This window comes from Achroia grisella, unplaced genomic scaffold (assembly GCF_030625045.1).
Source record: "Achroia grisella isolate CSIRO2021 unplaced genomic scaffold, CSIRO_AGI_Agris_v1 utg1847, whole genome shotgun sequence".
Taxonomy (NCBI): Eukaryota; Metazoa; Arthropoda; class Insecta; order Lepidoptera; family Pyralidae; genus Achroia; species Achroia grisella.
In genome coordinates this window covers 2180906-2204353 of record NW_026712687.1, presented here as the reverse complement: position 1 = coordinate 2204353, position 23448 = coordinate 2180906, and the positions used below count along the sequence as shown (strand labels likewise).

General features: G+C 35.5%; 2 protein-coding genes across 2 annotated transcripts; one reads left to right on the top strand and one right to left on the bottom strand.

Annotated features, from left to right (window-relative positions):
• The first annotated feature begins 8241 nt into the window (after positions 1 to 8241).
• LOC131841587 (uncharacterized) lies at positions 8242 to 13440 on the top strand. The gene has a single exon (XM_059189908.1). The coding sequence runs from the start codon at positions 8242 to 8244 to the stop codon at positions 13438 to 13440; it is 5199 nt and encodes a 1732-aa protein (XP_059045891.1).
• A 7750-nt stretch (positions 13441 to 21190) lies between these two features.
• On the bottom strand, positions 21191 to 22096 carry LOC131841586 (uncharacterized). Its single transcript, XM_059189907.1, has one exon. The coding sequence runs from the start codon at positions 22094 to 22096 to the stop codon at positions 21191 to 21193; it is 906 nt and encodes a 301-aa protein (XP_059045890.1).
• Between the last annotated feature and the right edge of the window lie 1352 nt (positions 22097 to 23448).

The window sequence follows — 23448 nt, the reverse complement described above, 5'->3', positions numbered from 1 at the left end:
TTGATAATTATAAAATAAAATAAAAGTCCTTTCTTCTATTGTTTACAATTTTGTTAAAACCTTATTAAATATTAATTTCCATCCTCAGCAAAGATTGCCTCAAAGGCATAGACTTGCCTTAAGAAAAAATAAATTAAAGAACTAAACGACGTTCCTCTTCCTCTTCAAAGCAGGCTAGTACCGTGGAAGAGTCAGACCACAATCCCGTAAATAAACTTTGATGACCTCGGTGGTCTAGCGGTCGAACACACCGCTTTACGACCGATGGTCGCGGGTTCGATTCCTCGCACGGCACAGTCATTTGTATTCATGAGTATGATTGTTTGTATCGGTCTGGGTGTTTTCTATGTATAGTATGTATGTATTTACAAAAAATAATCGATGTATATGTATCAGTTATCTAGTACCCATAACACAACCTTTAGCTAGCTTAACTTTTGGGTATAGATGACACTGTGTGAATTGTCCTGAGATTATTATTATTATTTAAACTTAACATGATTAAAGCAAGTCATGTTAAGTTTATTAAGTTTATTATAGATACATAAACATTCGTGCCACTAAATAAACTTAACTTACTTTAAACTAAATAAACTTAACATGACTTGCTCTAAACATAACTTACTTGAATTTTAAATATATAAATATGGTTGGTAAATAAGTTTATAACTTCTGCCAACGTCCCATTACTGCATGCAAATGGGTAAAAGACTTAGATTTCAAAAAATAACATAAACAGGTCCAAAGATAACTGCTGCTTGCTTTTTAATTGTGGTTCTATGTATTTTTATAAATATTATTAATTTCTGTTTAAGATTTTTCTCAAATTACACTGTGATAATTGATTCATCAACGCCCAGCCTAAACACTTAGACCTATGAAGCTGATCTTAGAAATAAGGTCAGTAGAGTTTATGTTATGGGTACTAGACAACAGATAGAGACAATGAAAAAAATTTTTTTTAATATGTTTATGTCTATAAATTACAAATGTTTGACGGCCTCGGTGATCTAATGGTTTACCACACAGCTTTACATCCGACAGTCGCGGGTTCGATTCCGCGCACAGCGCAAATATTGTATTCATAAGTATGATTGTTTGTTTCGGTCTGAGTGTCTTCTATGTATATTATGTATATATTTACAAAAACAAAACTAAGTATTTATATCAGTTGTGTACCTATAACACAAGCTCTGTTTACAGTGGGATTCAATCGCTTGGTCGCTGTATCTATTGTTCAGGATTATTTATTTAATTATAATACATACATAGAAAATACCCAGACCAATACAAACAATCATGCTCTAAAATACAAATGTTTGTACCATGCAAGGAATCTAACCTGCGATAATCGTGAGGAAAATAAGCGATGTGCAAAACAGCTAGACCACCAAGGCCGTAAAAATGTAAAATTAAAACTAAAACATAATTAAAATGGCGCTAAATTGCCTAAAGTACAGTCTTAAACGACAATATATTCATAATTACGTACATCCTCATTGTAACATAACGTCTAATTGAATTTTAATGTCTACCACGAAATTGCAATTATCATAGAGAATCGCGGAACCCGTGAAATTGTTATCAACATAACAGATTACGTCTGCAAAATGAAAATAAATTGAGGTTGAATTTTCTAAGACACAAATTATGTTTTGTATGTAATTTTATTGTATACATTATTTAACATAATTTGGTTTAAAAGGATGATAACATTAATTACATATTGTACAGTATAAAGTATTGTAGTGACGAAATGATAATCATCATTCCATTTCAGCCTTAGTTTTTGGGGATGAAACGGGCTTATAGAAAAGAAAACATGGGGAACAAAATTCAAGCACAATGAAGAAATGGGAGAAAAGCTCTTAATATATCCTATATTCGAAGCAGCCTGGCCAGAAGATTTTTATATCTAAAGACAGTATAGACCCAGCGCGACAATATGTAATTATGATCAGAAGTAAGAGAAATTACTTGTATCTTTAAATTTGGAGAATAAATTAGAATAATGGAGAATCTTTTATAGATTTGGTGTAATATGAAACTTAAATAACTTTGAATAATCACTTTAATTTACCCGTCAATTATTACATAAAGTGACCATTAAAATGGAAGCAGTTTTTGTTGTCTTTAAAGCGAAATGGCCAATGATAAATATTGAAAACATATCTCATAATAATAAGAAGTATCTTTATTTGAACCTAATCAGAATACTAACACTAATCTATTTTTCTAGAAACTTCTCTAAAACTAGCGCAAAACCATTAAAACAGAAATTGAAAGCGCTCTCAACGAAAATGGAGAGATGACAAAAAATAGTTCTAAACTGGCTAAATCTGTCACGATTATTCTGACTGTATATCAGCGAATAATAAATCAGTTGGGCCGACGTTAGCGCGGAGTGAATTTGTCACCAGTCGCCATTTCGGCCGTGATTCCGCGGCAATCGGGCTCATTAGTGCGTTTCCCATCCCTATTCAGACTGCGTTTGTACTGGAATTAACGATTTGTCGACGAACAAAATTTATTTACTGACGACTTACTGCTGTAATTGCTGTATTAGGGCTGTACAGATTCGAAGATTGAGACTTCGCTGAATGAGCTGTCTCGTTTGTTAAGTTTAGAAATTTTAATGGATTTCGTTGTCATCAAGTTTATTAATTTGCAGGCTACATCAATCACTATAAACGGGAATGATATTTCCATTGCTTAGCATTTAAATGTAATAATAAAGTTATTACTGATTTTTATATCACAAGGCAAAAATAATGACGGATCATCTGTTGGGAACTGGCAACCATCGTCTAAATACATGAACATCACCACGGACATCATGTAATGCCCATGATACTTAGATAGATAGATAAATAATAAGTTTATTTAAATTCTTACAAATCACACACAATTACACTCACAAATTTGTACATCCTGAAGTCTGAACTGACAGTTGACCGTATTATTATTAGCATTGTGTGTGGCCATATGGGGTCCACGCGGTTTCCATTGGAATCCATCATGATAAATTCCTGGTGAATATGTCATGATGGGCTAACTGACCTGACCTTTTACTGGACTTATCATCCTCCAGTGGTGCCTCACCAGCGTAAACCGTTATACGGGAGCAATATTCTTATAAAAAAAAATGTGTACGTCAGTACTTCATACTTTGCTATTTCGAATATATGCCTTATATTCATGTGTAGCGGATTATAATCATATTTATATCGCCATGTCTCATACCTAAAACCAAGTCACAGCTTACAAAGCTAACTACTTGGTGGCTGAAATAGATGATACAAACACACCCAGATGACTTTGTATAAAGTCAACTTATGTAAAAGATCATGATGAAATCGTATACACATATTCAAAACGATTTGTTCTAACATTGTGCTTATAAGTTATAACGTAAATCCGGGTAACGTAGGAGTGTGGGCATTACCCGGATCACCCGACGTGGTGTTAACCGGGTCCGCTGTCCTGTTCTAAGCCAGGTGGATAGACAATATCCTAATGCTACAGGTGGTGTCTTGAAACTGTCTCGTTCTCGCTACAACTACTTTGTATAGTGCTGTCTCGTTCTCGTAATTTTTCAGACGGGTAGCACTTATATGAATGTAATTAATTTAAATTATTTGAGTCATCATTTTAGAAAATCTTTTAATGTAATAATAATAAACAAACGCATAGAAACTAGCCTTGGTTTATTATCGTGTAAGGAAACGAACCGGTAGACCTACGAGGTTGCCAAATGAAATGATAAAAAAAAATTCTCTACTACATGTTCCTAATTCAAGCAAATTTTGGAGAAATTTTAGTTTATTTTGTGGTGTAGCAGTTTACAATTAGCTCAGTTTCTGTTGGTCGTAGGTTCAATCGCCACTGCTAATGAAACTGATGGCCCGACAAATTGTAAGTGGTAACCGTCAAATATCTACATGAACAGTACTACGAACATCAAGTTATTATGTAACAACCGTGATACAACTTATGTGTTGCCATTCCGGACATAAGGACTAAGACATTGTAACTCCATAGGCTGTAATTACAGGATATTTAGTCTTATCTCACCTTCCAACCAAAACAAATTGGTAAGACAGAAATACCTACATGTTATTATGTAACGACCGTGATACAACTTATGTGTTGCCATTCCGGACACAAGGATTAAGACATTGTAACTCAATTTTTTATAAAGTTCTACCTTATTTTGTATTATATTATTACAATGTTTATTTTATTAACTACTAGCTACTCGCCGCGGCTTCGCACGGGTGTATATGTATTATATATATAAACCTTCCTCTTGAATCACTCTATCAGATTTAAGCTTACATAGGGACGGATAGACAGCTACAGCGACTTTATTTTATACTATGTAATGCAGATAAATATTCGGTAATTACAAATATTAATTTTTATCACATTTTACATGAAATATTACCCCAAAATGGTTGCACGGGCTGATTTATGTGTGTGTATTTGTATACATTTGGCTGAGTGTTTCGACAATTCTCCGAGGGGATATAAAAGTTACTTGGGCATTTTCCCGGAAGTTTAATATCGGGGACAACCTTGGCTCTATCTGTGGAAATAATATATCAAAATACTCGTAAATTATTACAAGAGACATGCTCATATTTTGTGTGTACGCACTCGTAAGTACAGGGGTAGTTACTAGGGGTTTACTAACCCCGACTCGACCGGAAAGGTCATGAAATCGAATCTGGCGTACATTAAAACTTTGTCAATTTATATTTCCAACTAACTAAAAATACTGATAACAAATCAAATAAATAGGAGAGACAGCAATACATTACTCCCCCTGATTCATTGGTTATAAACATACGTAGCGAAATGTGGGTATGTCAATTGTATTCTAAACGACAATATTTTATAATACCTCTGAGTACCGCACCTGCATTAAAAGTCTTGAAGGTATATCACCAAAAAAAATATTGAATTCTATTTTAGTGTTAAAAGTTAAAAGACGGTCTCAGTGGTCAATCGCTATAGCCGCCTTATTTCTAATGGTCGCGGGTTCTATTCCTCGCACAGCAGAAACATTTGTATTCATGAGTATGATTGTTTGTATCGGTATTGGTATTTCCTATGTGTAATATGTATACATTTACGAAAGAATACATATCTATGTATTTGTATCAGTCATCTAGTACCGATAACCTAAGGCTTATCTAGCTTGCTTGGATCTAGATGGCGCTGTGTGAATTGTCCTGAGATTATTATTATTCTTATTATAATTTAGTATAACTGGACTATTCACACAGCGCCATCTAGTCCCAAGTCCAACAGAGCTTGTCTTATAAGTACTAGGTACCTAACTGATGCGAATACTCAGATTTTTTTGTAAATACATTTATAATATACATAGAAAACACAAAGACAAAAATAAACATATTCATGAATACAAATGTTTGCGCTGTACGGCAAATCGGAACCATCGGAAGTAAAGCGGTGAGCAAAACCGCTAGACTACAGACGACATCAGTCTACCTACTAACATTTGTTTTAGTTATTTCAATTTATACGTCTTGTGATACGAAGTTTAACTATGCTTAAAATGGGGGGAAAGGGAATTGTTAGTAATGTGGACTGATTGTCTTTCTGCTTGCAATGTACCATTCAGGTTGATCTCCACGTGGTTCCCCCTGGAAACCATTGTGATAAATTCTTGATGACTTTATCACGAGCTTGAGGTCAGGTCTTACTGACCTGATCTCAAGCTCATCTTATCATCCTCCATTGTTGCCCCGCCAGTGTAAACTGTAAGCGCAGGCGGGTGCACCACTACATTATCATCCATATAAAAACTATGCTTAAACTAAATAATGTCATAAATATTGAAATTGTCTATTTACCTTTTCAAAGACCTATTTATAGACTCTGTAATAGATTCACCAAAAAAACCTTATTATCGTTTGTCCGGAGCAAATAAAATGGATGTAACAAGTGTTTCTTTTTACTTTGTGCTCGATGTTTTGTACTATTAATACTAAAGTAAGTTAGTTTATCTGTTTGTTTCCACCTTAAAATTTTAATTTCTTAATTACCATGAAATTTAGCATGTGTTAACATTTAGCATTATTATTATAGACTGAGAAGTTCCTGCTCCTATTTTTTACCTCTTTTGTTTTATGGAGTCTTCATTAAGTAAGTTACTGGTAAGGATACAGAATGATATAAAACATGGTATGGACGAGTATGTGTATTAGAAAAAAAAAATGCCTCATAATATGCAAAGAAATATAAAGTAAATAATTTGATTGAATTAGAGAGTAGAAAAACAATTACTCTAACGTTATTTAGAACCATATTGAAAACATATACATGTATAAATAGCAGATAGTAATCACCGTTAAATAAAAAATGAAACATTAAAATTTTATTCAAAATAATAAGCTTATTTATCAATCTGGTAGTATTTCGTCTGAAATGTATCGTCTATACTATTGTTTAGTTCTATATTGTATCATTAATACGTCCTTGTAAAAACTATTAAAAAAGCAAGGCTCTGCTTTTGTATCATAAAACTGTTCTGATAAATAAAGAAGATTAGTGAATCATCCCCTAAGGCAATATTTTCGTGTGAAAATCACTTAAATTAAAACTGTTGTGTTGGGTAGTGACAAAGTTTTAAGGTGGCCATGTTATCGATAGTAAATTTCGGATTTTGGATTGACTTCGTAATAATTTTATCGATATCGATAAACGTATATCCCCTCTTTGTATTAAATAAATAATCAAAGTATAAGGAAAGTGAAACGAGCAAAATACATTGTAGTAATATTATTATGTACAAAGGAATAATATAACTTTTCTGTTCACGACATAAAAATGAAATATATATATGTACCGTCCCAATCATAAATTGTGCATTTTTTATTCGCTTACCGCGCGTAATGTTTGGAGCGGTCACAATCGTAAGTTGGTTTGCGCGGTGAACCCACGCATGCACTTGGCTCGACATACGCGCGGTCTGTCGTCTCGCAAATCGTGATATTACCGAATAACCAGGATAAATCCAGGAGAATACTCTTCGAAGCATCTCGTTGAAATTAAGGTGGAACCAGAACGTCGCACAAGACTCCATCCAAGTAAGTGCACGTATCCTTCTTATTTATTGTGATCGCTCCTGCAGTGATACCAGAGTGTGGCAGACGATCGAATTCCACCGCCTCACGGTGTCTGCTACATCTCTTTTTGGTGCCGAAACCCGGGATAATCGTCGGTCGAATTAAAACCCGACCAAACGAAAGTTCATAGTTCAGATCAGCTGTATAAGTTATATTGCACTGGGACGTTACATATTTCAATTAAACATAGAATTATATACATATATATATATATGTATATATTTACTAAATACAATTATTTATAAATCGTTAAATATCATTAAATTTCATTATACGAATTTGGTATCCATTATTCCTAAAATAAGTGGGTATACGGACGCAGTTGTAACTCTCTGTTTGCCATTGTAATGAGTAGGTTTGGTTTGAAGAATTAACTAATAGTTTCACCTGGTTTTGTCATATCGATATTTTATGTTTTTGTAAATCATAAAAACAAGCTTATTCATATTGATGTTTTTATAAATAGAATTCGGCTTGCATAAACATTAAATATAAAATTCCCAATCTGGTTATTATTACAAAATCGTTATATTTAACAATTGTGTGGAATCATATAAACAATCTTATATTTAATCGGTGTTTATATATTAGTATCGGTTCACGTAATTGTTGAATGTAAACTATCGAATGATATCGTAATAATTTTTCTTATAATAAAATTATATATCCTATACAAACAAGACAGACAAATTCTTAATTGTATTAGTAGTGACAAAAGTAATCATTACTAATAGGAATATTTATTATATTTCTTATGCACCTTTCGTAATAGTGAGAAGTAATAAAAACATTTTTTTTTTCTCTGGCATAACATTTAACTATCCTATAATAGTAAAACATTTGTAAGGTTTTACATTTGTTATTAATTTCACGGTAACAGTTATCGCGACGTACATATAATTTAGTCGTTCCGTTAAAGAGAGTTGTTTACGTGATAATTTAGGTCATCATACGTTCTATTCATTACTACCCTCAAAATTATTTGTTTTTTTTTTGTTTGAATATTCTCGAACATTACTTGTGAGCTGTTATCTATTCGTTTCCATTAGTTTATAAATAGAAATAAATCTTTTCTTTGTTAAAGATGTCGCTCACTACTAAACGTAAACTTAGCCTGTCAAAACGAACTAAATCGAAACATGACGAATATACAACTCGTGATTTGCCTTCCTTGCGACGAAAACGAACTATTGCATTTAACCGTTTATCTAAAGCATTACAAATAGGTAATGACGCGAAGTTGGATGCAACAAAGTTAGATCTATTTTTATCGTATTGTGATGAATTAAAAAAAATTACTACCGATTTCGAAAATGCGCATCTTCTTATTTTAGAATTACAGGATGATCCTGAGTCGGATGATGAGGGTGTCCGTGAAAGTTTTGATGATATCTATTTTAACATTTTGGCTTTGCAACGCAATTATACAAATTCAAATTTACCGTCGAAATCGGAGCAAAAGACCTCTTCTCATATAAAACTTCCAAAAATTTCATTAAGAACGTACTCAGGACATATAAAGGAGTGGGCTGAATATATCGATATTTTTAATTCATTAATTAATGATTGTCCGTCTTTAAATAATTTGGAAAAATTCCATTACTTAAGATCATCCCTTTCAGGCGAAGCTTTAGCGTTAATACGTTCGTACCCGGTAACCGGTGAATATTATCACGATGCATATAGCGCACTCGTTAATCGTTACAAAAATAAGCGTGACTTAGCATTTACATGTTGGCGCGAAATTTTAAATGTTGAATTTAAAATTAATAATGTTAAAGATTTTCGTCGGTCGCTGGATATGATTGATGAAAACTTGAATATATTAAAACAAGTGAATTTGCCAGTTCAACAGTGGGATTTTATTCTTATTTACCATTTGTTGTCAAAACTTGACACAAAGATGCGACGTGAGTTCGAAGAAAAATATTCGAATATCGAAATTCCTTCTTATAAATTAGTTAGTGAATTTTTGCATTCTAAGTGTGAAGCGCATAGTCGTGATACACATTTTACCGAACAGAAGCCACATTCAAATTCTCGTGACTTGTCGAATGTTCATGCCGGTACTCATACAAGGCGCGTGAACGTTTCGCATACACTCGTAGCAACTAATGAGTCTAAAACCGGTATGGTTACTGGTGCATCGTCGAGTGTCGTTAGATCAGTGTCGTCTAGTTGTCCATTTTGTAGTCAATCACATTCAATTGGTTCATGTAAATCGTTTCTCGAAAAATCAGTAGATGAAAGAATGGCAATTGTAAACGAGAAAAGGTGGTGTTATAACTGTTTGAAATCGTCGCATCAGTTGAAAACTTGTAATTCTGTATTCACATGTCAAAAATGTAAGCGTAGACATCATACATTGTTACATAGGGAAGTAACAAATTCCAGTAACACTTCATCACTGTTAACACAAAATTCAAGTGTTAACACAACTGTCTTGTTAGCAACAGCTCTTGTAACGGTAAAGGACAGTTTCGGGAATAACAATACTTTTCGAGCATTGTTTGACACCGGCAGTCAAAATAATTTTATTACTGAAGAAGCAGTAAATCGTTTAAATCTTAATGTGCTTTCTTCTTGTTCTTCAATAAGCGGCTTGGGTGACGTGTCAGCTTCCATCAGTGGTTTAGTGCGTGGTATCGTAGGAAGCTTATCGACAAATAATACAAACGTATCATTTGAACTTGACATGCACGTCATTCCTAAGATCTGTGGTGACCAACCAATCGCGAGATTGAATACTTCTGGTTGGTCACATATCAAATCGTTAGATTTAGCGGACCCTGGGTTTGATGTACCCGGACCCGTGGATCTGTTGCTCGGTGCAGATATTTTTGCGGATTCGTTACTTACAGAACGACTTAAGGGCGGTCCATCACAACCACCTGCATTTAATTCAGTATTTGGTTGGCTATTACTAGGAAAGACTTCATTATCAGGTTCGTCATTGGTTGCGTTGCAATCAAAGATCCAATATGATGATCTTACAAAATTAGTGGAGAAGTTCTGGGAAATCGATAACGTTCCTCAAGCCAATTCATTTACCCCAGATGACATTCTTTGCGAGAAGGAATATATCGCAACTACACATCGGAATGAGCACGGTCGTTATGTGGTACACTTACCGTTCAAAAATTCTTGTGAACCCGTGTTCTCGGGATCTCGTGATATTGCTGAGAGGCGGTTTTATGCTCTTGAACGTAGATTATCGCGTGACCCTGATTTAAAGCGTCAATACGTTGAATTTATGTTTGACTATCTTCAGAGTGGTCATATGTCATTGGTACCCACTTCAGAAAAGCGTCGCGGAAAATATTATATCCCGCATCACTGTGTTGTACGGCCTGACAGTCCCACCACCCAATTGCGTGTGGTATTTGATGCCTCCGCAAAGGATAATCTTGGTCAGTCGTTAAATGATACACTGCTAATTGGACCAAAATGTCAAACTGATATCACGAAAGTTCTTTTACGTTTTCGAGAACACGCTATTGTCTTTATGGCGGACATACGCCAAATGTACAGGCAGATTGTTATTAGTCCAACACATCGAGACTACCAGCGCATCTTGTGGCGTTCAGATTCACGACAACCGGTATCAGAGTACAAACTGAACACCGTTACTTACGGTGTTTCATCGGCTCCCTTTCTCGCCTGTCGAACTCTTCAGCAGCTCGCATGCGATGAGGGCGACACATTACCTTTAGCAAAAAGGGCGATTACATACGATATCTATGTCGATGATATTGTTACTGGTGCTAACAATATGATCGAAGCCCGACAGGTGAAGTCACAAGTTGTTGAATTACTCAAGTCTGGGCACTTCGAGTTAAGAAAATGGGCTAGTAACAAACCTGAGCTACTGGACGATGTACTGACTGAGCATTGCCTGGTTGAAGCTAAATCGTTTACTGATGAACAACCATGTACACTGAAGGTTCTCGGACTGAAATGGGATCCATCCCATGATGTATTCGTCTTTCATGTAAAACCTCTTAATAAAATGTGCACTAAACGATCAATTCTGAGTGAGGTTAGTCGGGTGTTTGATCCTTTGGGATTTCTTTCCCCGTTGACGATTCACACCAAAATTTTAATTCAACAACTTTGGGTGGCTGGCATAGGTTGGGATGAAACACCACCGGATGACATAGTTCGCACATGGAATGACTATATTCAGCAATTACCATCGATTCAAAATTTATTCGTGCCTCGTCGGTGTACTATCGATCACGCCGTGTCATATGAACTTCACGGATTTTGTGATAGCTCAGAAAAGGCTTATGGTGCTGTGATCTATTTGCGTGTTACTGATAGTAGCGATCGTGTACACACGTTTTTTGTATGCTCCAAGGCTCGCGTAGCTCCTTTAAAGAAGCTCAGCTTACCACGTCTAGAATTATGTGCGGCAGTATTATTGGTGAATTTGCTCAAATTCGTGGAAGAGGCATATGCTCCGCGTATTAATTTCTCTGTCACTCTATGGAGTGATTCGACTGTCGTTCTCTCTTGGCTTAGATCACATTCATCAAAGTGGACAACTTTTGTTGCAAACCGAGTTAGTCACATACAAGGCATTGCAACGATTGAACGGTGGCGTCATGTTCCTACAAATGATAACCCTGCAGATATTTGTTCGCGAGGACAGCTTCCTCGACAACTTATTAACAATTCGTTATGGTGGGCGGGGCCCACGTGGTTATGTAAACCACACACCGAGTGGCCATCAACCCCTGTATTCGTTAAGGAAACAAATGACAGTACGGTGCTTTCAGAAGTTAGGCGAACCGCGACTCTGTTAAATCAACAGATGGCACATCCTAATCTCGATCCTTTTTTTGAGGATTTACTCAATAGCGATCTCTCGCTGGATGCAATAGTCGATAAGGTAGGCTTCACTATATTACGAAAATCTGAATTTTCTTCGGATTCAGTCTTGACTAGTGAAGAACGGTACAAATCACTTTATATTATAGTAAAATACGTTCAAACTTTATCATTTCCTACTGAACTAGAAAGAATACGTTCTGGTCAATCATTACCAAAGTCGTTTCGTAAACTCAATGTATTTATCGATGACCAGGATGTACTCAGGGTGGGCGGCAGGATCTCTCGTTCTGGGCTTGAGTATGAACAAAAGCATCCGGCGTTATTATCATCGAATAATCCCTTCACATCTAAATTAATACAATCGGTTCATTTGAGCAACTGTCATTGTGGCGTAAATACTACACAATATTTAATACTGCAACAATTTTGGATTATATCGGCTAAGCGCGTTATAAGACGATGTTTATCCAAATGTTTTAATTGTTATCTACTCCAACCTAAACCGTTACAACCGTTTATGAGCGACCTTCCAAAATATCGTGTAAATGAAGTAAAACCTTTCTCTATTGTAGGAGTAGATTATGCTGGTCCGTTTCGTATTAAAACTGGACCATATCGTGGAGCTAAAATAGACAAGGCTTATCCTTGTTTATTTGTATGCTTAGCCACTAAGGCTGTACATTTAGAGACCGTTTCCAGTCTTTCTACAGACGGATTTATTGCTGCTTTACGTCGTTTCGTTGCTCGGAGAGGCAGATGTTCCACAATACACGCAGATTGTGGTACAAACTTTATCGGTGCTCGTAATCAACTCGTGTCTCTCACTAAAATCGCGTCTGAGACAGAACGGATCGAATTTAAATTTAACCCACCCTCTGCACCTCATTTCGGAGGTGTATGGGAAATTCAAATACGAGCTGCAAAAACGCATTTATATCGAGTTGTAGGTGATCAGGTGTTGACATTCGAGGAACTAGCTACACTTTTTAGTCAAATTGAAGCAGTCCTGAACTCGCGGCCTTTGTATTCTATGAGTTCAGATCCCAATGATTACCAAGTCTTAACACCAGGACATTTTTTAACTCTGGAACCATTGACATCTGTTCCAGATGTGGATGTAACTCACCTTAATGTCAACAGGCTAGATCGCTGGCAACTGATTCAGTCGTTCCAACGATCGTTTTGGAATCGATGGAGAAACGAATATCTCCACTCGTTAAATTTGCGAGCTAAATGGACAAAAGAGTCGAAGCCATTAGAATTAAACTCAATGGTCATTATCAAAGACGATAATCATCCACCTTTACATTGGCAAATAGGGAGAGTTGTAGAATTACACCCTGGACCAGATGGTCTGGTTCGCGTGGCTACCGTACGAACAGATAAGGATAATTTGATCAAGAGACCTTTGGTCAAATTATGCCCATTACCCAATGAACCGTTTTAATATTTATTATTTATATTTAGCCATCGTAGTTTTACATCGTAGGTATAGTTATAGCATTAGTGAGTAGTTCATCTGTATTTCTAATAATAGTTTTTTTTTTATTAGTATCGTTTATATGTATATTTTTATTTAAAGAAATGCCTATCGGATTTCGGTGGGCGGAATTATGTACCGTCCCAATCATAAATTGTGCATTTTTTATTCGCTTACCGCGCGTAATGTTTGGAGCGGTCACAATCGTAAGTTGGTTTGCGCGGTGAACCCACGCATGCACTTGGCTCGACATACGCGCGGTCTGTCGTCTCGCAAATCGTGATATTACCGAATAACCAGGATAAATCCAGGAGAATACTCTTCGAAGCATCTCGTTGAAATTAAGGTGGAACCAGAACGTCGCACAAGACTCCATCCAAGTAAGTGCACGTATCCTTCTTATTTATTGTGATCGCTCCTGCAGTGATACCAGAGTGTGGCAGACGATCGAATTCCACCGCCTCACGGTGTCTGCTACAATATATTTATCAAACGTTAACAATTGAGTAGCCATTAAAGTAACACAGGAAGAAGTCTATTATTATATTTTAATATATAAAAAGGATATTTATTTTGCGACAAGCTTTATTTTGGGTTCTTTGATATTATTTTTCCTAGCAATCGGAAATTGGTATAACTTTCAATAAAGTAGAAACTATGAATATGGTACAAAGACATCAACAGTTTCATGGATATGCTATTAACTTTATGTATCTAGACAATAATACAATACCTAGAAGTTTAACTCAATAATTAATTCATCCGGTGGCCATTATTATGGTATAGTGTTGTGTGCTCGTAAAAAAGAAATATTATAAAATCAGAACAGTTGCCTTTCAGTTTGATTCTAACACATTAATATATTATTTTAAATAAATTTATAATGAATACAATGTTAAAAGTGATATATCCTTGGCAAAAGCAATATACTAGATATATACTTTTTTATTTGTTGTGTCTGCGCAATACCTTTTTTTATTATTAGAATAAATAGAGGAATACGAAAGTTATACAATAAACCATTTCTTGAACAAAATAGTACGCAAGTCTCAACCTGCAATAATTGCACAACAGCGAACGCAGAACACATCGATTACAAAAAAAGTTAACAAAATAAATACAGTATTAGGTAAGTTATGATTACTATACAGACAGTATATAATTTTACTTTTATATATATATATATATATTTAGAATTGTTTGTAGATTTTATCGACAAACATTGCACCACTATCGGCAACACTATTTTATATCTTATCACAAAAGCTTTAGGGAGAGTCGACCTATTAAGGAAACCTTTTTTGGAAATGTCCCATTCTCCTTTTCAATTTTCGACTTTATTCAGTCGTTGTAGTGTTGGAAATTGGTTGTTAGACTTGATATATTGTTGTGTTTTCCTTAGGCCGTCGAAGCACGTGCGGCAAAATTGATTTATAACTCAATGTATCATAGTTTCAGTGAGTTCGAAGCGACTCTGGCATTCCTTTATATGTGTCACAAATTTCAGTAGCCAATATTGTCCAATCGTTGAAATGCTTACTATTTTCGCTTTGAACCTTTTTCTATATCCTGTTTACCTTTCGTTATTATTTAATCCTTTTTCCGCCTAATATATTTTAATCAATAATTTATATAAATATTTTTTTGTTTTTTTTTATAATTTAGAGTTAACCTGTAAAGTTAAATCACTTTTATCAAGAAACAAAATTAAAATAAATTTTGTACTTGTCATATTAAATCACACGCACAGCGTAGTTCTATTCGGAATTTTTAAAAATAAATTCAATTTTTGCTTTGTTTTATTTCATGAAATGTTCATGAAATGTCATGTTAGGTAAATATCATCACAAGCTTTCCGCCATATACAATTCACGACTAGAGCAGTATATTCTGTAGAATAGTCGATTTTTTTATAACTATTAAAAAAAATACCAATAAATCGGAAGTTGGAGTTAGACAGTATATTAAAGAATTTGATTTATGAGATTAATTAGTTACTAATATCACTTATAAGTGATTTCATTATATTACCGTATTTAATGTTTGGATTAATAATTAATATAACTCATAATTTGAGTTTTTCTTTTTTCTAAGGTTATATGTTGGAAATATAGTTTTATATTAGAACCTATTCAAGAAATATATAACGTATGTATACTATTACAATTCTTGTTTCTTAGCCAATCTAATAATACAGCCGGTTTATATGAACCACAAAATGGATCTTAATCCAATTCGACCACAACTAGGTGCCACGGAAATGTTATTTCGCTGGAAAAGTGACTGTACCTGTACCAAATTAATCGTTATATAGAAAACGTAAGGATGTCCGCACACGATACGATTACACGAATTTCGTATATATTTTTTTAGACCAAACAGATGTTAAGTAGCCCCATTGCTGATGTTACAACATATAGTACACTATACTGTGTACTACAGATAGTACACTAATTTTAGCTATACGCTTCGGCTTCACATGGGTGTACATGTTTTATACATATAATATAATATAATATATAAACTTTTCTCTTGAACACTATATCTATTGCAAAAATCTGCATTCAAATCCATTTCGTAGTTTAAAAGATTTAAGAGACAGCGTAAGAATCTACCAAACAATCGAAAGATCTAACAGACAATGGAAGTGACTTCGTTTCATACAATGTAAAGATTTGTTATTTTGATAGATAAGAAATTCATCAGGAATTTATCATGTTTTTCTCCTAAAACTCTACTGGCGTAGATGTAAATCTGATACGGTTCATTGTTGGACTATAGTCTTCATTACTAACAATGCTCATCACAAACTAACTTTGGTTGACCGCTGCTCCCTTTGGATACCATCCATATACCAGCCACCACCCATCATGCTTATATCTTGACAAATTCGATTGTATGTGACCTGACTTAACATCATACGCCATCTGCGTAAACTGCAGTCGATTCTCATTATAATGATCATAATAGTCTATAAAAATGTAATAAAATCTCCCGTTACATTAAGGAATTCATGACGAATTCATTTAAATTCCAATTCCTTATTTGGCTAATTGATAATTATTTTTGTCTTATGAATGTTTCGTTAAAAGTTAGGAGCAATAATTTATTAATAAAATTAATAGTATCTTTAAATAATATTGATTGATACTTAATGGAAATAAGTGTTATTTACCTAATTTTGACAGATAAACATAATTTTGATGTTTCAATTATTAATTACTTATTAGTTACTATTACCATTGCTATCTAAAGTTGCAAAAAAAATAAAACGCTAAAATAACATTCTTTTAATATATATAACATAATTCAATGAAATAAATACATTCAATTTAATTTCATTCTAAAAGCCCAGCCCTACTGGTCTACATACAGACTTTTTACAATATGGAGAAAACCACGAATTACAGCTTATAAAACATTATTCTTAGTTATAAAATATAAAATTTCTCTATGGATATAAAACTATTTAAATTCAGCCATTCATTCATTTTTGACAAATATATAGAACCTGAACTTCATTTGCGGAAACCCTAAAAGAATTTCCTTTTAGGGGCGAGAGGAAACGTCTTTGCCCCGGAGCGGGGAGATAAAAGAAATTTATTGTCGAGATTAAACGGGACCACCCGATTGTTTGGTGCTGTGTCAATCTGGACCAAAGAAAACGTTTGGGGTGCCGCGGACGTGCAAGCTCGCTCAATGCCACAAAATTGAGGCGTCTTCGACAGGTTTTCTATCAGCAATAGAAATAAATTTTGTATTTATATAAATCCTCTACACTAACACAAAATACCCAACATCATTATGCATACGTCCTTTGCACTAAACCCCTATTACACACACCTAGTACTACTTACCATTCAAAACAACACTCATACTTTCTCATATACATTCACTAATCCATAAATGCATGCACACACATACACAGGCACACATCCATACATACACACACATATACACACACACACACAAAAGCTAATATAATAAATTAAGTTTACTAATAATTTTATATGTCAATTAAAGGTGGGAAAGGACTGACTCCTGATATATAGCTGACGCTAGTTTGGGAGTCAGGACTTCTTAACATATGACATACAGCATATGGTGGGCAGCTCTATTCTCTCATATTGTAAACATGTACAACATTTATGTAAAAAGAATACGAGCTGAATTTCTTCTCATCTCGAAATAATTCCGAACTGACGCTAGATTTGACATATCATAAGAGTCTGTAATAGACCTACATGAATAAAGATATTTTGAATTTAAAATCGAATTTAATTCAGACTGTACACTGATGTGGGTTTAGATAAATTAATATTACTATATTATTTTTTGTCTTAATACGTTAAGGTAATACACTACGCATACTCTTAAATATATACGTCAACACTACTAACAAGTTTTATTTACAGTACATGTTACAAGAGAGCTTTGATTCCTATATCACAGGTATTAGATGTAACAGGATTACTCGATTTTCAGCCATTGGTTACCTAGTATAAACTTTGAATTACTGTTTATTTATATGAATATGACAACGATTCTATCTACCCCAAGTAGAATTATAGTCAATCACAGATAAGATAGGCATCATTTTATATTATTGAGGTAGACATTATACGAAGTCATCTGCCTTGGGCACAACTGTTTCAGATTGCTTTAAAATGTGTACTGATTAAAGGAATAGTACAAGACAGTTACATTGATGAAACCATGATAGCGAAAGTTTGTGAGTATGGATGGGTGGAGTTTGTTATTGTTTCACGTAAAAACTACTGAATCAATTTTAATGAAACTTTACAGTCATATAGGTTATACGTTATAATAACACATAGGCTATAATTTAAAAAGATATTATTTAAATTGGGCGAAATATAGTGTGATAGAGATGAAGTTGCACGGGTCAGCTAGTTGTATATAACTTTCATTGCATATATGTAGATTGCATTTGAAATACTCGGTTATTGCATAAATAAACAAATGTTTTATGATATTTTACAATTTTGAGGAGCAGTGTAGCAGTCGACCGCAGAGCACTTGACATTTTTGTCGAGTCAGCATCTTACGTGAGACGAATACCGATCTGCGAAACACGTACAAACTACTGCATCTGTTCGAATTGAATTTCCAATAAATCGTATTTAATACATCTTATTCTTTTTATAATTGGATTTCTCGTATTTTTTTATGACACGTAGAAATCCGTGGCAAAGGAATGAAGGACCGAGATTGAAATGTTGCAATGATAAAAACAATATATAATATTACTGTCGGAATTATCTGTAGTTTTGAGATGATTTTTATAATTTTGCAATAACTACATATAGGTAATAATTGTCCTACATGAATAAACGTTTCTTACATTAAAAAGAAAGAAAATAAATTACACCTACTATATAATTGTTGCAAAAATGTATAATATTATTATACTAATGTACTGCTATGTATGTATTATACATAAAAGGGAGAAAATCTTTTTCTTTCTGGTAAGACAAACAAGCTGACAAAACCCGGCGGTAAATGGTATTTTTTTTTTTTTATTGGGTTGTTTGGGCTATTGTCAGATGTGTAGCACCTGTAGCACTGCGACCTACAAAGATCTATTGTGCTCGCCCTTTTCAGAGTTCGCTACCTAGACCCGTCAGGGACAAGAATTGAAGGATATTCTTAGGAGCGATCGTTTTTATCTCCTCGGGAAAGAGTGTAAACTTTACAAAGGAGATATTTCGTTTATGCATGAGTGGGCTACAACCACATAGGATGTGAAGCGGCGTTTCCTCTTCAGTTTGGCAGAATCTGCAGATACTAGTCGTGCATAGGCCTAGCTTAGCCATATGCTTGTTCAATTTGCAGTGTCCTGTGAGGGCCCTAGTCATCATGCATATGTTGTTTTTACTCAATAGCAGTAATCGATTGGAGTATTTGGTCGAGAAGCCCGATATAAGGTCTTTTGAATGTATTAATCCTGGCATTTCTTGCCAGTGATTCAGTGCTTCTCGTTTGGTTATTAATTTGAGATGTCCCAGTTTTAGGCAACGAGGCACACCACAGAAGGGTTCGGGGCCCAGTTGGACGGTTTTTGCCCCTAACTTTGCCAGATGGTCGGCATTCTCATTGCCTTCAATATTTGAATGCCCGGGGACCCATCTCAGAATAATATTATTTCTGCTTCCTACTTCATTTAGTAGCAGGATATAGTTTCTAATAAGTTTAGAACGGATTTCGTACGAGTTAAGTGCTAGTAGAGCAGCTTGACTGTCCGAATAAATGTATATGTTCTGATTGATGTAGTTGAGGCTTAGGATTACTTCCAGACATCTAATTAAGGCGTAAGTCTCTGCCTGAAAGATTGAGGCGTATTTTCCTAAGCCTATATAGTTGCAGATTTTGGGTTTTACACCACATATTCCACATCCTACATCATCTCCTATTTTGGACCCGTCTGTAAACCAGACTAGGTCATGCTCTGAGTGAGACGGTGTATGGTTATTTTGCCATTCGTCTCTTCCAGATATTTCGATTTTGTAATATTGTACAAAGTTACACTCTGGTGCCATGTTGTCTTCAGGCATTCCCAGAATAGGATCACTCATAATCGAGTCTTGTATAGTTTTTATGGCCAGGGAATGCCAAGATATCCTCCTTTGGGAACTTATTCTGAGCATATTGGCTTTCGCCTTTTCCTGTATGAATAAAGGAAGGGGCGTCAAGTCCAATAATGCGTCTAGAGCTGCTCCCGGCGTGGTGCTCATGGCTCCTGTAATAATCAGACAAGCAATTCTCTGTAGGCTGTTTAGCTTGGTGGCGGCTGTGGATTGGAGGGTTTTCCTCCACCAGATAGCGCAGGCATAGGTGGTAAGCGGTCTCACCACTGCTGTGTAAAGCCATAGGGCAATTTTGGGGTTGATTCCCCATCTGGGCCCCGCTACCCGTCGGCTTATACCTAGGGATGTTTTCGCCTTTTGAGTTATGTTGTCTATGTGTGTGTTCCATGTCAGTTTTTGGTCGAAGGTTACGCCCAGGTACTTGACTTCTTTGGAGCACTCTAATATTCTTCCATTTACTTTAGGCATGACAAGTTTGTCAAGTTTCTTCCTTTTTGTAAACGGAACAATTACTGTTTTATCAGGATTTACTGATAATTCATTTTCCTTACACCATTTAACTATGATGTTTAGTGCTCTTTGGATGCGGTCTGATATTGTTGTTGCACAGAACCCTCTAACCATGACTACTAAATCGTCTGCGTAGCCTTGTACCTCAAATTGGTTTTTGGTCATAACATCTAAGAGCTGGTCTACCGTTAGTAGCCACAGCAGTGGCGATAAAACGCCTCCTTGAGGGCATCCTTTGGTAGGTCGGATTTCTAACGTACTGTTGTGAAGAGTAGTTTTAATGGTTCGATTAGAGAGCATTGCTTTGATCCATTGAGTGGTGGTTTCATCCACTTTCTTGCGGATGAGTCCCTGTGAGATGGTCTCTATGGGCGTGTTATCAAAAGCACCCTCAATATCGAGAAATGCACATAGAGCTATTTGTTTGTCCTCAAAGGCCTTCTCGACCTTGTCGGTGAGTTCGAGCAAGGCGGTCTCTGTGGAATGTCCCTTGCGGTAGGCATGTTGATTCCTGTGCAGGGGAGCATTTTCGAGGATTGTAGCTCTAATGTGTTGGTCCAGAACCTTTTCCATGGTTTTTATTATGAAAGAGGTTAGGCTTATAGGTCTGTGAGACTAGGCTGCGAGTAGTCTCTTCGACCGGTTTTCGGTACGTAGGTAACTTTGACCTTCGTTAATGGTTCTGGTATAAAACCCCAGGCAAAGCTGGCTCTAAATATTCTTACCAGATAGGGAGATAGGATGTCAAGCCCTTGTTGTAACAGGGCCGGGAAAATTCCATCTTCTCCCGATGATTTATATGGCTTGAAAGATTTTATAGCCCATATAATTTGTTTTGGTCGAAAAATCCTCGCAGCTCTGTTCCACGCCTCATGGTTGGGCTTTTGTAGATGTGAGCTTGGAGGATTCTCCTTATCTCTTGAGATATGAACCGAACCAGGGAAGTGGGTTGTAGATAGCAGCTGTAGAGTTTCTTCCTCTGATGTCGTATAGGTACCATTGGGCCTTTTCATAAGTCCAATTTGGTTATTTGGCGCCTTGGCAAGCATTTTGTGTAATCTGGATCCTTGGGGAGTCTGAGTTATCTCCTCGCAGAAAGCACGCCATGATGCTCTTTTGGCTTTCCTAATTTCGCAGTAGTATTCCGTTTGGGCTTTACTATATTGGGCCCATTCGAAAGGTCCCTTTTTAGCCCTGTTGGATAATTTGCGAGTTTTCTTCCTCAGCTTTTCTAGACTCTTATTCCACCAGGGTGTTTTACATTTGGCGGTTTTGGTTTTGATGGGACAGTTGTTCTGGTAGGCACTTATTATGTCACTTAGAAGTATGTCCACAGCGAGTTCTAGTTCTAGAGGAGATTTGATACTCTTCGGAAGGTCCGCAATTAGGCTTGTAAGACTGTCTCTGTATTTAGGCCAATCTGTAGCCTTTGGGTTTCTGTAGAGTATGGGGTTTGAGTCTGTTGCAGCCTCAATTGTGAATCTGATGTGCTTGTGATCAGACATGGAGTTCTCATTGCTGACATGCCAATGAGTGATATATTCGGCCAGTTTGTCGGTCGCGAGTGTTATATCTAGTACCTCTTGTCTTGTGGCAGTGACGAACGTCGGTGTGCACCCTGTATTTAGGATTTGAAGACAGTTGGTTAGTATAAAATCATCAAGTGACTTACCTCTGGTGTTGATGTCAGAGCTTCCCCAGTTTAAATGTAACCGTCGCCTATATACATGAAAAGCACTACGGACATCAAGTCATGTGACGCCTGTAATATCCGTCATACGTTTCCATAAGGCACATTGATTTTAGAATAAAAAGTATAATCCACCACATTTAAAATTAGAGTTCCTGTTGTTAAGTAACTGTTATATTATGTGCAACTGTAATAAAATCCAGATTTTAGAATTATATTTCTGCTATATATTCACTGAATATCTCCATCAATTACATAAGCGTAAGTGACCTTATTTACCACTAATCGTTGCGCACTTTAAAAGAATAGGATGGAATAGGATGGAATAGGATGGAATAAGATGTAATATGAATATGTAATATGAAATAATGAATAGATCGGAATAGAACGGAATAGAACAGAATAGAACGGAATAGAATAGAATGGAATAGAATGGAATAGCATGAAATAGAATGAAATAGAATGGAATGGGATGGAATAGAATAGAATAGAATAAATGCTACACTATACGCTAATGCGTAAGTTGTTATATTATCTTATTTACCACTAGTCGCTAGAAAGCTGCTGAAATAATAAATATGCGTGCAAGTCTTTTAGATATTATTGTTATTTTATAAAACAAAATACAACTTATCGTTATTACATAGTATAAAATAAACTTGCTGTCGCTTTCTGTCCGTCCCTGTGTATGCCCAAATCTTTAACATTGCTTTTGAGGCAAAAAAAAGTACAGACGGACTTGTATATCACTTACTGTGTACGAACAGAAAAATATTGTCATTCAGAATGCTTGCTCCATCGAATTATAGGTCACGTTTTCGGAATTCACCTTGAGAACTAAACATGCATTTAAATAAAATTTAGGGAGTACCTGCATGCAGTCGCTCTTGTAATATTTTAGCTGACATCTGTATTTTACAGTTTTCCACAATTTTTATTTATTTTTTCTAGCTCTCTATAATTTTTTTTCGATATATTACAATAATCAAGCACAAAAATTGTCGTCACCTAGTGTCTTACTAGCCTGAATATCGCGCAGGAGGTCGTAAATTCAATCAAATCTGGTTGACACAGATTTATGTGTATGTCTGTCAATTTATATTTCTGACTGGCTCTCTGCTAAAGAAAACACTAATATTAATCCTAGAAACGGTGGAAAGCTCGTCA